General features: G+C 34.0%; 1 protein-coding gene across 1 annotated transcript in view; it reads left to right on the plus strand.

The window, feature by feature from the left end:
- Positions 1 to 17413, plus strand: part of DNAH5 (dynein axonemal heavy chain 5) — a 116359-nt gene that overhangs the window by 87630 nt on the left and 11316 nt on the right. Inside the window, exons 59-70 of the mRNA XM_039714905.1 lie at positions 86 to 289; positions 1677 to 1856; positions 2746 to 2883; positions 3476 to 3611; positions 5056 to 5372; positions 6616 to 6771; positions 7206 to 7388; positions 12065 to 12308; positions 13300 to 13414; positions 13883 to 14073; positions 14911 to 15032; positions 15773 to 15922. Coding sequence (XP_039570839.1) covers positions 86 to 289; positions 1677 to 1856; positions 2746 to 2883; positions 3476 to 3611; positions 5056 to 5372; positions 6616 to 6771; positions 7206 to 7388; positions 12065 to 12308; positions 13300 to 13414; positions 13883 to 14073; positions 14911 to 15032; positions 15773 to 15922 — 2136 coding nt within the window. The remainder of the gene's footprint in view (positions 1 to 85; positions 290 to 1676; positions 1857 to 2745; positions 2884 to 3475; positions 3612 to 5055; positions 5373 to 6615; positions 6772 to 7205; positions 7389 to 12064; positions 12309 to 13299; positions 13415 to 13882; positions 14074 to 14910; positions 15033 to 15772; positions 15923 to 17413) is intronic.

Raw genomic sequence — 17413 nt, forward strand, 5'->3', positions numbered from 1 at the left:
TTAATACCATTGGTGAGCTTATGCTCCATGTTTTATTAACTAAACAGCAGCAGTACTTGCTTTGCCCTTTGTTTTCAATTCCTAGACAATAAAGCCTGCAGACATTGCCACCGTGCGCACCCTGGGTCGGCCCCCGCACCTCATCATGCGCATCATGGACTGCGTGCTGCTGCTCTTCCAGCGTAAAGTCAACCAGGTGAAAATTGATCAGGAAAAATGCTGTGCTGTCCCATCGTGGCAAGAATCGCTGAAGCTGATGACAACAGGGAACTTCTTACAGAGCCTACAGGTGCTTGCGCAACCTTTTTCTTTTTTTTTTCTTTTTATTTTTATAATGTAAGAAAATAAGGGACAATGTTTTCTCTGGTGTTCAAAAGAGAACAAATATGCAAGGGAAATCCCATGATAGATCTGAAATGTTAAGAATAAATATGTCAGAATGAAATAAACTTTAATCCTTCTTGCAAAGTCATGTTATAAATCAACTATAATTTTTCCTAAGTAAGGCAATGAAATTGTTTTAGGTGACAAATGACTCGACTCAAAGCTTGAAGAATTTGGTTTGGATAGCCATTACTTATCTGTTTCATTAAAGCTGATAACAAACATATTTTTTTCTGGTATTTAACTTTTCATTAATTTTCAGCATTTTAGGTAGTGTTCTCATTTGGAAAAGCATAGATGGTTATTAGGGTGAACGCAACCAGGACTTCTTAAAATGTGAGATTTTTTTGGTTCACCTGATTTGTCTAGGGAAATTGAAAGACTAACTAACTGGTTAAAAAATCCCTTTTCATAACCTAACTAATAATATTATGATTTACCTAGTTGGAATAAATGGTATGTTTTCCTGCTCCACTGAGTGTTATCATCCCTGATTTCTGCATTCTGAATTTACTTAATTTGTCTCTGGTCTAGTAGGAGGCTTGACCTGCTTTGTGTGGTTGGTAGTGGCATGGATCTTATTTATGTATTATTCACATTGCATCTACTTGTAAAGATTTTTAATTTTCTAAAGGACTTCAACATTTCATTTTGCTCGAGCTTAATTAAACCTATTTGTGCTTCAGGGAACAGCTCTTTTTCAAGTTTGTCTGGGATTGGGTTTCATTATACGTTGTAAATAAATTTGAGGGAGAAAATGGAGAGCTTTTCAGGAGGAAAAAAGGAAAATATACTTCTTCAAGAAAAGAGTAAAATTAAATTATTTAAAAATTAAATACATTCCAGTAATTAGACAAGGTAATGTAAGGGTAAGATAGATGGCTTGATCTTTGAAAGGACTGTCTTGCAGAATGTATGATTTTGAACTAGAGTTTAGCTCTTCATTTTCTTTTTGAAGGTTGTTAAAACTTATTCTGTACTAAGCAAAATAAAATTTCTATCAGGACTAGTGGTATTTTGAAACAATGATTAGCTGTGTAACAGGAATAGTGAGTGTGAGATAGCAAAGATCATAAATGAAAGCAAACTGTTTTCCATTTTGTAAGTACATATAACACTAGAATGACTTTGTAAAGGTCTCAAAGATACATGTGACAAATAATTTCATATTAGTTGTTTGTAAGTAACACTTGTGATCTTTCTAGTGGTCTATGTGTTCTGAAATACATGTATATATCATTTACACTTACTGCATATATTTTGTATCTTGTACTTTCAAAAATTTTTTTCAGCAATTTCAGAAAGACACAATTAATGAAGAAGTGGTAGAACTTTTGAGCCCTTATTTTGAAATGGTGGACTATAACATTGAGACAGCTAAGAGAGTGTGTGGGAATGTTGCTGGCCTTTGCTCATGGACCAAAGCTATGGCAGTATTTTTTTCCATCAACAAGGAAGTATTACCATTGAAGGTATGTCTGTTGGTCAGTCAAAGACACCCTCTGCTCCTTCTCATCCTCACCTGTTTGTACTTGAGGATTTAATCAGTGGGATACTTCATCTGCCTTATTTGAACTGGTGGTTCCCTCTCTTGGAATTTATTGCCTTGAACACTGTACTTGTACAATAAAATATATTTCAATTGTACCTCCCTTGTACATTTGAGTTGTCAAAATTATGAACGAGATGGTGTCATTTTATGCCTCTGGACCCGTACTGGATGGGGTTAAAGCATCTGTCATCTAGTTAAATGCACTACTGGAATTGCTCTGCATTAATTTTGAATTAAGTAGAAAAAATCCTTGAGATTTGGTTCTTTTAATATTCCAGATCTCAGACTCAAAAGATGATTGTACAGCTACTCTTTATCAGTGTTATGCAGAGAAAAAAACAAAAAACTGGCCTAAGTAGTTAGAATGAAAGTCAGGAAAAATGTGGTCAAGCATGTTTAACAGAGAATACCTTGTGTTATAATGGGAATGACTGAGGAGGGAGCAAGATTTGTATTTCAGCCTAACATATTGGTTGGACAAATCAGGTAGACTTCTAGAGGCATCATTCTCTTCTGCAAGCCATGTCAGACTAACTTTTGTGTCACATGAAGAGTGACTGGCATTCCCAGAAGTATTTTTAATTATTTTCTTTCCAACTGACATTAAGCCAAATGTTCAGTTGCAGATATCTGAAATAAGAATTTAGTTTGTTGTAAAAATCAAATAAAAGGTTTTGCTGTGTTATGAAATCTCTACTGAAGAGTTTGATTTGGAAATGTAGTGCAGGAAAACTTTCTGAAATACATTATAGCAAATACTTTGAAATTCTCTGTGTATGAATACACTTCTATGTTTTTATTCTCTGTAGGCTAATTTAGCAATTCAAGAGAAACGCCTAACCAGTGCTATGTTGGATCTGCAGAAAGCTCAAGAAGAGTTGGGTGCCAAGCAAGAAGAATTAGATATTGTGCAGGCAGAGTATGAAAATGCAATGAGAGAAAAACAGGTGAACTGCCTTTCACAGGAAAAGTTTCTACTCTTGCTTTAAGAAACACTTAATATGTTCTTTGAATTTCACTATTGTTCCTTGAAAAGGATGTTGATGGACAGCAGATAAGAGATAATATTTGAATACTGCCTCTTTGCTTTCTACTTCTCTCCTTTTCCTCTGATCCTCTCCCCTGTTTCCTCCTAGCCCCTCAAAACTATTTCATTTGTATCTTTATTCAAGTGCCTACTACTGTAACTTCAAATTTCATGCATGTTATACAAGTAAAATATATTTGAAATTTTGAGTAGAATTCCACAGAATTAATAAGTATAAAGAATTTTGCATACTATTCAACAACTGCACCAAAATAAAAGCTAAAACCAGAAATATTAAAAATAAATATTGAATCATGTTTCTGGGAGATGTTGATAGTTTGTCCTGATATATTTTTTCTATCTCCCTTTCCCTTCTCTGCATGGTGATAGAGATGTTTAAGAATACATTTCTAACCTTCTTTATCTACTGGTTTAATGAGGTGTAGAGATTTTTTCTGGCCTATCAGATGTATGACTGTAAACAATTTCTCTTGGTGCATGGTTTTCTCTAGACTTTGCTGGAAGATGCTGAGCGTTGCCGACATAAAATGCAAACTGCCTCGAGTCTTATCAGTGGTTTAGCAGGTGAAAAAGAGAGGTGGACAGAACAGAGTAAAGAATTTGCCATGCAAACCAAGAGGTTGGTTGGTAAGTTTTTATCCAAACCTTTGAATTTGGAAACAAGTTGTTTGAATTATGAGTAGTGAAACTGAAAACATTTGTGATGTCAAACTTTTCATTTGTATCTTAGATCCCTGTCTCAAAAATGAGGGTGATTGTTTTAATTTCCTTGCTAAAGCCCTGTTAGGTGAAAAGTAAATATAAGGCTAAAGTTCATATTAAAAAAAAAAAACAACGGATGCTGTGAATGTGGTGGCACATATTTGGGACACTAAAATTTTAACTGGACTGATATTTGTAGGTAACAGTCCAAAGAGAGTGGTATGTTGGCAAGCACCAATAAAATGTGTATAACTGAGGATATATATTGAGGTGAGGAATACTGATACTCAGGCACTGACATTTATATGTAGAAATCAGTATTTTTAACTGCAGTTACTAATGTTCATAAGAATTTGCTTCTTAGAAGGTCATTATTACTTTTTAAATTTGCACTTCTAAACTGAAGTACTTTGTAGTAAATAATTGGTTCATTAGTTAGATCAATAAATGAAATTTATCTCATCATTTATTGTGGGCTGAACTTTCTTCTCTGCTTTTTACCTTGAAAGGCTGTAAAATGCAGCCTTGTTATATGGGTTGTACTATAGTAATTCAATTGTGGTTTATTTGATGCTATAATATATACATTTGTACTAACTTATTAAAACTCCAGGATACCTTCCCTGCAGATTTGTCCTATTTCTTTTACAGATAACTTGAAAGTGTCCAAAATGTACTAGGCCACAGTATAAAAATATGACATCTTCTCCAGTTGAAATTTTACATTCTTATTTCAGTGGTACAAAACCCCCTCAGACTATGGTGTCATGAAATTTAGGGGGAAAATTTTGAAACTGATTAAAAGTTGTTACACTTAATACCTCCATAATTATGTTTGTGACAGGTTTTACTACCAGTTCACATCACTGTAATTGATTTACAGTAATTTAATTTAATTAGTACTTATAAGGGGGTTCCACCCTGCCCCCCCCATAACCCCCCCCAACACACACACCCCCTCCCAATTGTTTAAGCCTGTTCTTATGAATGCTCAAGGAAATGATGAAACTAAAAGTTTATGACTAAAGTCCTCTTTGCCATGTCCTGCTTGTTCAGGATCTGGTGTTTGGAATAGCTTTACATGTGTGTTGAGTTGACCTTAACAAGCTGCCAGATGCTGATCTCTTGATTCCTACAATTGCATAGTAAGAACAAAGTAAATGTGGCCTCCACTGAAATGTACCATTGTCATGCTATGCAGTGAGCCTTGGAAAAAAGATTGGTTTGTCTTCTTTATGGGTCAAAGTGTGTTCTTCAGCCAAAACATGCAGCAACTAGTGAAGGAAACAGCTTGTTCATTCATAGAATTGGCAAAGTTATAAATCTTGTTTTTGTTTTGGTTTTTTTCCCCCTCCTTTTTCTCTTTGAGGTGATGTACTCTTGGCTACAGCTTTTCTTTCTTATTCTGGTCCTTTTAACCAAGAGTTCCGCAGTCTGCTGTTAAATGACTGGCAAAAGGAAATGAAAAGCCGAAAAATTCCTTTCCGTAACAACTTGAACCTCATAGAAATGTTGACTGATGCTCCAACTATCAGTGAATGGAACCTGCAAGGATTGCCAAATGACGACTTATCCATACAGAATGGAATCATTGTTACTAAAGCATCTCGTTATCCTTTATTAATTGATCCACAAACACAGGGTAAAATTTGGATTAAAAATAAGGAAGGCAGAAATGACCTTCAGGTAATAGAAATGCTTGTGCTTTCATAATCCCTAGAAATTCTTAGCATACAGGCATTAGAATTCATTGGTTCTCCTAATGCTTAGGAAATGCCATTTATACAAAAAGCCTGATTTGAATATAAAGAATATCTCAGATATATTTGAGATTTGACTAGAGCTGGAAGCATATCCTTTTGCACCAGTGACTCAATTTGTTTAAAGAATTTATTTTAATGGAACATAAACTTTGAAAAATAGACTGGATGAGCCATGTCTGGTAATAAACATGCTTCCAGAACAATGTAAGTGTTAGGAAAAAAACACCAACTAGTTGATTAATACAATTTCATGTAATTGTTTATAAATGAAAAATCCCAGCAAGATATTTTTTCATCTTTTAATCAGAAATTATTGCTAATTTTTGTTGTCTTAGTATGGACATCAGTTGCTAAGTGCTCTGCAAATATACAGGGAAGATGTAGTGCCACAATGTATAGTCTGAGGCAAGATACACAAATTCAGTTCAAACAACAAAACATGAGGAATTCCTGCAATTACGATGACACCAATAAAGCAGCTTTAAAAAAATAATCCCTTAAATCCATAAAAGTAGTTTGAGGTGTGATAATAGAATGGCTCTGTGCATATAACTACCACTTTCATGCTGATTGTTATCTAGGTGTGGAAACCTTTAATCGTTGCTTAGTTATGATAAAAATGGTTGTTAGTTTGTTTCCAGCTTTATTAAAGTCAAATCTGAATGTGCTTTTTGGACATGTTGAAAATCCCAGTTATACTGGGGACTATTTAAAGCAAAGACTTGTTAAGGTCCCGTTCCATGTAAACCTCTAATTTTCAAGGGTGAAAAAAAACCACAGAAAAATACTTATCTTGGAATTGACCCTGCTGCAGTTTCATTTGGAGATGTTATCCAAGATAAAATTGAAGGTGCTAAAAGGTTCCTGTGAATTTTTCCTGTGAAATTCTTGAGTAGTTGCACTCATAGGATCAAAATTGGAAGTGCTCAGTGCTGCTTTGCTTCTACCTTTGCAACTGAAAAATAGGACTTTGCATTCCATGAGATCTGGCAATAGGGTACTGCTGATGTTACCTTTCCTTGAGCTCACAATCTTTGCATTAATACTAGTCTACTCACAGGATCATTGCTTTTGGCAGTACTTTAAAGAAAATGAAATAATTTATGAATATAAAACTAAGAAAAAGATTGGTAAATGAGCATAAGGTATTGCATCTATGTTTTTAGATCACTTCTTTGAATCACAAGTATTTTAGAAACCACTTAGAAGACAGCCTTTCTTTGGGAAGACCTCTTTTAGTAGAAGATGTTGGAGAAGAGCTGGACCCAGCACTTGATAATGTTTTGGAAAGAAACATCATTAAAACAGGTTCAGCCAACAAGGTAAAAATAAAACAAGTGAGCAAACATATGGAAATTCCCCGTTCCTCCCTTCCTCTCTCAACAACCTGTCCTTAGCAAAATAACTCCTAAGAAATGTAGGACTATAAAAATTAAACTCTTGGTTTTCATTAATACTAATGAAAGAAAAAATAAGGATGGGTTTAAGTTCACAAGTGGCTAATATATTTAAGGTATAGAGTCCTTTATTCCTTTGCATATGACAATTTTCAGAAGTTGAAATAATTTTTGGATGGGCCATTTAAGATGGTCCTTAACTTTTCTCAACAGTTTTTTTGCATCAGATGTATGATTTAAAACTGGATTTTTCTGCCTTTAAGCCAAATAATGTAACCTTTTTTTCCTATATGCAGTATCTGAAAAAGTGTGTATTGGCTCTTAATATTTCAAGACTTCTTTTTAACATTTTTCTTAAGGTCAAAGTTGGTGATAAGGAAGTGGATGTTATGAATGGCTTCAGACTTTACATTACTACAAAACTGTCAAATCCACGTTACTCTCCTGAAATTAGTGCTCAAACTTCCATCATTGACTTTACTGTAACCATGAAAGGTCTTGAAAATCAACTCTTAGGCAGAGTCATTCTCACAGAGAAACAGGTAAAAAAATTGTTTGCATCTCTTTTCCTGTCTGTAGTTCTTATATTTACCTGTAGAATGTTTTACTTTAATTTATTACTCTCTATTCCCATGTTGCAAGGTAACTTTCCGGCTCTCTCTATTGTGATTATTCTTACTATAACCTATTTGTAATGGTTTAAAAATTGACACAGAAGCAATTGACTCATTCATGTGGAAGTTTCTCTGTCTTTTTATTGTTGCAACTTTATTAACCTTATTTTTCCTGCCTCAATGAGTTATAACCTCATGAGAATGGTCTGTGGAAAGCAAAAGGGTCTGAAATCAAAACTGATGTTCTTCTGGAGCTCATGACAACATAACCTAATGCAAAGAATTCAGACTTAGTTGCTTCTTTGCTCCAAGGGAAAATGGGCTGTCTACTGACATACCTTTTGACATTGCCGATATATTAGTTGATGAAGTCCAGGTTCAAGATGCCAGTCCCAGTCGACATACCACCTTCAGTTCCAGAGGGAGGCTGACTGGTATCTTTTTAACTATGGAACAGCTAATCCCTGTAGCTATAAGGTCAGGCAATGTTCATGTCATAAGAAACACTATGCAGTTATAGCTGTGTATTTACTGGTGTATTTACTAAGATTTTGGCAATAGTTCCAGTTTACCTTCACTAGAGAGGAATGACAGGAAAATCTTTGTTTCTTTGTTGTGGCATCTTTTGAGGTTCTCCTGTCCTTCCAACACCTCCCTCTGCCTCGCCAGTGTAAGATTTTTCTTGTTAATGGACTCAGTTGTCTTGTTCATATTGAGTAGTTGCATTTCATTCCTAAACAGTGCATGGATCTCGTGAGAGAAATCACACTCAATCTGTTAAGGTCTGTTTTTTGTCAGACAGCTTCATTGCACCATCAGCTTCTCTTCAACCACTGACAGCTTGTCAACCCACTATGTAATGAAATTATCACTGTCTATCTAAAACATGCTGTGATGTGTATATTCACAAAGCCTTATGCCAAACTTCACTTCTTGGGCCTTGAAATACAGTGCATTCCTCCAGGAGACAGCAAGTTTATCAGATTTCTCCAGTCATTGCTGTTGCTGTGTGTTTGCTTGAAGGACACAGAAAAGGGAGGAGCTTATTTCAGGGATGCCGAGACATACATGGAGAAGTAAAGTTGGACTCAGGTTGGAACATGAATAATTTGGATTAGATATTAGGGAAAAAATAATTACATCGAGAGTGGTCAAACCCAGGAGCAGATTAATCAAGTATTTTGTGAAATTTCTCTTCTTGGAAGGGTTCAAGCTTCACCTGGACATTGCCCTGAGCAACTGAGCTGTTTAGCTCTGAGCTAAACTGGGTTGAACTGGTTAATTTCTGTAGGTGCCTTTCAAATTAAAATTATTCTAATATTCAATGGCATCTTTGTCACTAAGTGGGAATGTCTAATAGATTGGCATACAGTACTTCCTCTACCAGCTTCTCAGATGTTATACTCGCTACTGTTTTGTTTGAAACCACCTGGGAATATTTCCTGTAGATAAATGACAAGTGGACCACTTGACAGGCAGGGGAACTTCTACAGAATATGCTTACCTGTTGCAGTTTTCGTGGCCTCTGTTTTTACACCTTGTGGCTCAAGGTTTCCTGAGGAGTCAATTTCAATACATCACACCATCCAAACACTTTCCTATGATGTCTAATGGTGCATCTTTGGGAATTTGGGGGTTTCCCTCTTAAGTGTCTGGATTCTTACTACCTTTTGTAGCTTTTGGTAGGAGAGCAGTGGAATTATTTTACTGTGAGACTGTTTGCCAAATTATTTGAGCAGTATGACTGCTTGCTGATATCCAGTGTTGCAATGTATGTGTGTAATTTCTGCCCCAGAAAGAGAAGAGATTATTTATTTGAAATCAGAGTTCTTCAAGATTTTCATGCACATTTCTATCCTTCTTCCTATTCTACCATCTCTTATATGGTTCTGGTCTTAGAATGAATAAGATTTAGACCTCCAGCAAGAAAAAGGAGTGTTTACAGCATGGTATTTAAAGTTTCTGCAAAGTCTGACACTCTGTTGTCTGCTGTGCCTATTATGATAGTCTTTGTCACACATATCTCACAAAATTAATTGTTTACAGATAGGAACATGGGTACTGATTTCTTATTTTTCACCAGAATGTTAAACCAATGGCAAGATACAAGTGAAGCATAAGGTCAAGGGCAGCTGGTATATCTATATAAATTTGATTCTACTATATTTCTTGGAATAATAGGATTTGAAAGATTTGATATATGTCTAGAGGTAGTATAACATGATATTTTAATGATATTATTTTGATAGATTGGCTGTTATGTAATTTGACAAAAAAACTTGTTTATTTAGTTTCATAGGAAAGTCAGATTAGTAGTGGAGTTACAATATGCAATAACTCTTTATTGCTTTTTTAATTTTTGCGTTCATATATCAAGATTTTTGCTGGAAAAAGGCTCAAGTTTTGTAAGGAATAGTTGATGCAAATTCCTTTACTTGTGAATCATTTTGTGACAGGATGATATAAGCTATGTATCAGATTTCATATTTTGTGAATATTAACAAGAAATAGCATTCTTTGGTACAGTTGGTAAAATGTCATCTGCTTGTGAAAGGAACTACATAAAACTGGATATGAAATAGCCTGTGTTGCAAGTTCCTTGAATTTATGTATATGGTAACTTGGCTTATTTTTTCTGCATCCTTGCTGCTATGACTGGAAATTCTTTAAGATATGAAGAAAGCTTTCAACTGTTTACACTTTCTGATCTGCAAAAACATTTTAAGAGCTTAATAGTTGGATTTTTTTCATTAAGGTTTTCTTCTAGGGTTACTTCACTTTAGCTTGGTAACTGTTGCCAACTTATTTCTTAGGCTCTTCTTGTGAGGAGAATTGCTTTCTGTTTTTATGAAGCATTGAATTCTAAAGTATGTTTAAATTTTTGAACTGAGCTCAGCAAAACATGGAGTTTAATTTGCACAGTATGTTAATTATTATATTTAATTGGATGATAACTTTCTTTCAATACCATTCTTTAAAAAAAAAATTCTGCTTCATCAAACTTGCATGAAAAAAATGTTTCATGAAACTGTTACCTGGAACTTCAGTTCCATGAAGCAGCAGTTGATTGAAATGCAGATAACTGTAGTTTTCTTGTCTATTTTCATCACTTTTTTTCAGAATCTTTTAAATAAGTTATGTTGTATTTGCATTGTTCTAAAATGATTGTCCCACTAAATATTTTAATACCTGGTGATGATTATGATGTTTCAATTTACCAAGGAAAAACTCTAAATCTGATAATAATAAGATGATTCTTCTTAATTTCCTTTTTAAGGTAAAAGGGCATTCTTTAAAACAAAGTGCTTGAATTAGGAATGTAGGAGGAGAACATAGATTGAGAATTCCAGAAGTTTAGAATGTGGAAAAATATAAAAAAAAAAAAATAAAAAAATCAAAAGTTTTAATAGTATTCAAATGCTGTATAAATGAAATGAAGGCTACTCAAATGGGGGAGTAAAACCCTTCCTTAAGCCTTGCTAAGGGCTCAGGTCTATTATGTCTCTAGTGCAATATGAGAGGTTGTGTGTTTCTTAGTGTTGTCCCTATTTCTTTGGAATATTAGCCAGTTAGCAACATGGAAATGGACTTGGCAGTGACAGAGTGAACATGGAACTTCCACGTTTGGAGAGACATTGTTAAAATTATTCACCAGACCTTTGTAACTTTGTGAAGTATTTATCTAGACAGCAAATATTTCTACCAACTGTCTCACTGTTCATTTATAAGATTCATATTAACCTTATCTTCTGAAAAACTCTTAACCCATTCTCTCTCTTTTGTTTCTTTTTACTTCACTGTACTGAAACATTTAGTTTTATTTCAGGAAAGGATTTTTATCTCTAAGGGACTAATTTATGTTAAGTATTTAAAGGTTAATTTTAAGAATGAACTGAAAGGACTGTTATAGCTGAAAACTGTTTTTCTAGAGATTTCAAACAGCTGTTTTTTAATGTAAAACTCTTGATTAACAGTTATCCATCTTCTATATTTCTGCACTGGAAAAGAATCTAGGTACATAAACCACACAGATTATATTACTAAATGTATAAAATAAATCTAGTGAAGTAACTCAAGTACTACATGCTTTCTTAATCAATGAAGCATTTTAGTGAGAGGCTGAAATTATCCCTTTTTGATGGAGGAGTATTGGCACTTCTTGAGATATCTGAGACTTGATTTGATGACTAAGCATGGCTATTGAGACTAAGTTTTCAATATGGCAATTGTAAAGCAAGGTATAAATGAGGATAAGATTACATGGAGGGGAAAAAATCCTATGTATGGAATGGTGTTTGCATTTGTCTTTTCTGAAACAAAAGACAAACAATTGTGAACCTCTTATTCTTTTAGTGCATGATACAAACATCCCCCATAATATTTGTAAAAAATGATTTGTTAATGCCTACTTATCTACCAGATTCAGATTTTGGCGATATATCTTGTGTTAGAAATACCACTGGAATTCTTTTCCCAAATTAATTCAGTTAGTCTTGACCTATACTGATCCTTTAGTAGGATCAGTATTTTTTAAGCTAAATTTTTAAAAAATATTATTTTTGATTGCTCTTCTATTTCCCAAATATTACAATGTAATCCAATAGGAATTAGAGAAAGAAAGAACTGATCTTATTGAAGATGTGACTATGAACAAAAGGAGGATTAAAGACCTAGAAGATAACCTTTTATTTCGACTTACAAGCACTAAGGGTTCTCTGGCAGATGATGAGACTCTACTAATTGTATTGAGTAACACTAAGAAGACTGCTGAAGAAGTAACACAGAAGCTGCAAACTTCTGCTGAAACTGAAGTACAGATCAATTCAGCCCGTGAAGAGTACAGACCAGGTGAGTGAAGGTGGTAATGGAAGACAAATAGTTAGACCATATATTTAAAACATCAATACTTAAGAGAAATTGTAGGATGAGATCAGGAAGACCAAAATTGGTGGGAGAGACCTGTGTTTTCCTGTAAATAAAATGTATCCAGGAGATGTCATATTGAGCTATAATGGCAAAACTAGTAAATTTTATGGCTCATGGGGAATTTATATAATTGAGTGAATTGTTCTTTTTGTAGACTTCTCATTGCTCTCTATCAAACATATCGGTCATTAGGGTGTTTAGGTAAGTATATGTTTGAATTCAAGATGTTGACATTCTTTTACAAAACTTATATAACATAAAGTACTGTATATCTGTTCTGATGAATGCTTCACCATTTATTCTTTGGTTATTATAGTCAACACATTTCATGAAGACTTTTGACTTTTAACTGACAGGCAATAATGTGAAAAAAAACAGTGGAAAAAAATAGCTCTCTGTAATTGTCTGCATTCTTGGAAATGTGTAAGGTGGTACAGTTAGTGTACAAGAAACATTGCAGATATTATAAAACCTTTGCATTTAAAACTGAATGACTACTGAAAAGAAGTTAAATCAGTGCTGGGTAAGTTAAATCAGTATAGTTCATTTGACTTTTATATGAATCTTGTAAAAGTCTGTAAAAAGAAATTTGTTTGGATATTTAAACAGTATTTCAAGCAGCCATAATTTTTATATGTTCTGCTGATGATCTCAATATTGCTGATCTTCAGATATGCTTGTATTTGAAAACTGGGCTTTACATAATTTGCATTAATTACAGAAGAGATTTTTTTCTCCTGATGTATACATGAGGATTAAATGAATGATTGTATTATTTTTCTGGCAGTAAAGAATAGAGAAACTCAAGGATCTTCAGTTGTAATTAGTGTTAAAATCACTGTACATGTTTTGAAGAGTTAAAGTTTTCTGCTCTGCATTTCTGTTTTGAACAAATTTTTCTTTCCCTCTCCAGTTGCAACTCGAGGTAGCATCTTGTACTTCCTTATCACTGAGATGAGCATGGTCAATGTCATGTATCAGACGTCACTTCGACAGTTTTTGGGGCTTTTTGATCGCTCCCTGGCCAGGTAATTTAACTAACAATAAATACAATTTGTATTTACCCAGTCCTGGAGGTGCCTGTAGCACAGTAAAAAATTATTGTAAACTAATATCAGAAAGAAGACTCTTGCTTCTTAAAATCTTGACCAGGAATTTTCAGCTTAAATACCCATAAAACATTGTCAGTTAGCAAGGAAAAGACCCTTCTATTGTACTTATAGTCCTTCAAAGTTTGCCCTTAGGTAATTAAAAACCATTATACTGCATTGATTTTCAGCTGGGCAAAAAGACTTGATTAAAAAGGATTTTTTTGTTGTTGCTGTTCCTTCAGTCTGAAAGTTGTTACCAGCTTGCTGTCTGATATTCTGTTTGTGATCTATTATTTTTCATGTTCGAAAGTACTGAACTATGGCCTTTTTCCTTTTGCATAGTATTCCCTGTTATAGTAATTTATAAGAAAATCCACTTTCAACTGCAGACCTTTCTTCTAACAGGTCTACCAAGAGCCCTATAACCAACAAGAGGGTTACCAATATTATTGAACATATGACGTATGAAGTGTTCAAATATACTGCCCGAGGGCTCTATGAGGAGCACAAATTTCTTTTCACATTACTGCTTACTTTGAAGATTGATATACAAAGAAACAGAGTGAAGCATGAAGAATTTCTGACACTTATTAAAGGTGAGAACTATGAATAAATTATAAGGAGAGCACATTATTATTGTAGAAAATTTATGTATTTGTATCTCCTAGCCAGCATGCTCCTTCCTTTTGCACATGAGAAACCAGTCAATTGTAAGAATACATGTTTATCATTCTGATCTGGTGACAGACAATATTGTATGGCAGTTCTTTTATAGAAGCACATTGAATATTGATGAATATATCTTTGTAATCATGAGAATTTGAAAGGAATATTGCTGTCTGCTGTTCAAATACCATCAGGTATGTGTTTAGCTTAGAAAAATTATTATTGTAGTAAACATGTTATAGTAACTGCAGCAAGTAGGAGCAGAAAATGATGATAATATTTTAAAACATCAGAGTCTCAGCTGCATGTGACATGGTCATGGCTTTGGTCTTAACTGCATACAAGCACTGAGTTAGCTTGAAAGTTTGGATCAATTTTGTATTACCTATTCCAGAGACTTAATTTTCCAGGCAGCATTAGTTTATGGATTATAGGTGTGAATTTTTCCATGTTGAACCTTCAGAATATCTTTTCCCACAAAGCCTTTGTTTCCAGGCACTTTGCACAAAAAAAAAAACCCCAGTAAAGCCTCAGAATATAAATTGGTTAATACTTCTGTTTAAGGTACATAATATGAAAAAAATTATATAAACAAATGAAATTGCAAACTCAGCTTAATCAAATATGGCATGGTTTTGTAAGGTAGAAAACTCCTGTAACATCATGATTTAAAAAGTGACTTATTGTACTTGTTTTTTCCCCTCTTATCTTGTTTATTTTTCTTTGTGTCTCCAACAGTACTAATAACTGATTTCAATTTCTTGCAGGTGGTGCTTCCTTAGACCTTAAAGCTTGTCCTCCTAAGCCAGCTAAATGGATTCTGGATATGACTTGGTTGAACTTGGTGGAGCTCAGTAAGCTTGAACAGTTTTCAGATATTCTTGATCAAGTACGTAAGAGCTTTTGAAAGTTGATCTCTTGTTTAACAAGTAATTGTCTTGTAGCAATCAAGCCATATGGTGGAAACTGGTTTTATTTTATGGAAGAGAAACTGAGACCAGATAGCCACAGTTATGGCCCTGACAGCTTAGCAACCTATGTTGATATAAAAACTCAACCACTCCCAGGAAAATAAGAAGAGTGTAGAGAGTGTTCACACTTTATAAAATTATAATATTTCCAGAGTGGAATTCAGCTTGCCATTATCCAATTAATACATTGCAATTTTTTTTATTCTGGTTATTATATTACCTTGCATCCCTGTTGTGCTTTCTTACACTATGTTTTATGATGCTTGTTCCAATATTTATCTGGTTACATGGAGTAAAAGCTAGAGAGAAGGTGCATTCATGTGAAGAGCAATTATGTACTTGCTGTATTCAAAGCTATGTCTTTGCCTAGCCATCCATATTCTGACACAGCCATGCTATCAGAATATAAAATACTGATTCATACTCCTGTTTTCAGAGTATGAATACTCCAGGGTGCTGATTCTACAATAGTGTACTTATAATTGGAAATTTTATCATTTTTAATAGTCTTATTAAATCTGTGGAAGAATATCTCTAAACAAATGCCTGGGTGTGGATTTCATGTCTCTGACTCTCCTTACAAGTTTGTGACCTAGTGGCAGTGCAAATATGACTTGTCTGTTTAGTGATATTTGTTTTTTTGATGATATAATTGCAGATTTCCAGAGACGAGAAACAGTGGAAAATGTGGTCTGACAGTAAGAATCCCGAAGAAGAATTGGTTCCTAGTGGCTATGGTGAATCTCTGGACTGCTTCAGACACCTTCTTCTCATCAGATCTTGGTGTCCTGACAGGACCATAGCTCAGGTATATTTATATAGCCTGAAGGGTTTAGGTATCACTAGAGTAATAGTGCTCAGATTGCAGGTTTGTACTGTCTTACATAAAGCTAAACACCTTTTGTAATGGACTTTTATGTTGTATTTTCTGAAATTCTTTTCAGACCATTTATGTATTTGTTACAAGGGCAGTGATAAAAAAATTATTCCAATATATTGAACAAATATTATCCCCTGTTGTGGATATAATTTCTGCTGAAAATCAGAAATTATATCTGGATATGATTCCAGCACAATATATGGATATCATTGTCATGGTGATTTCTGCTGGAATCATATCCAGATCAGTGTTTATCCAGATCTGCTTTATTAGTTCAGAAGATACTTTTGGCTATCCTTGCTTACTAACTGGAATTTTAGAAGTGTCCCCATGTTAGGCTGAAGTAAAATATTTTAATGAACTTTACTGGCTGGGAGAAAATTGAAAACTATTTAATTGAGAAACTATTTTTTGCATGGAAGAATTAGAAACACTTTAGAAAAATCTTTCATAAAATCTCCTCAAAACTCTCAATTTAAAGACATCTATTAAAAAAAATACAGAACTGAAGTTTATTAACTAGACCTTTTTAAAGAAAAATCATCTTCTAGGAGCCTATTTTTAACCTTTGTGCTCTTCTCCAGTACAAAATAACAAAAAATTATAAAAGTACTGACAATTCAGAGCAATAAATGATGACTTACTGAAATTGGAATGCATCATTTGAAGTGTGGCATTAATTTTATTGATGCATATCTTGAGACATGATTGGATTCAGAGAAAATCTCACCAGTTATTGGTGTAACTGCAGTCAATAGGGTAATACTGTGTAAAGAATATCTCTATGATGTCTGCTGTGTGTCTGAAACAGATCACACAAGATTAGTTCCTCCCTGCTGTTAATGGGGAAAGGTAAACTTTCATCTTCTGATGGTTTTATGAAAACTGATAGTTTATCAAATGTTTAATGCTGAATGTCTTTTGTCCCTGAGAGGTAACCCAGAGGTATTAAGGGGAAGATTTATCTAGAACAAGAGCTGTGTGGGGGGAAAAACTTCAAGAAAGATCATCTCAGACTGTTTGAAAGAGCCTTTTGTATTTCTTTGTGAAAAAGAACAATAATCTAGAATTTTTAAAGATAAATCAAGGGATAAGAGATAGTTTTCACTTTTCTGGATCATCTAATTTTGTGATAGTTATTTTAATAATTGCTACTGTTAATTAATTGCTTCCCTAACTGTGGAGGTGAGAAAGGCCTAAGAGCTTTGAAGCCCATCTTTAGTCCTTTTCTTCTATTCTTCTAGATTTTGAGGCTAAGAGTTACACTATCTAATGGAGAGATCCTTAAATAATTTAAAATTTTCTGAAGTTTTAGAGAAGCTATTATTTTTATTATACTATAATTGTAGTTATTATATATAAAATACATACAGATATAAGTAATGTAATTATTTAAAAAAATTAACTGGTTGTATAAGG

Source organism: Passer montanus, unplaced genomic scaffold (assembly GCF_014805655.1).
Source record: "Passer montanus isolate IOZ18808 unplaced genomic scaffold, ASM1480565v1 scaffold31, whole genome shotgun sequence".
NCBI classification, from domain to species: domain Eukaryota; kingdom Metazoa; phylum Chordata; class Aves; order Passeriformes; family Passeridae; genus Passer; species Passer montanus.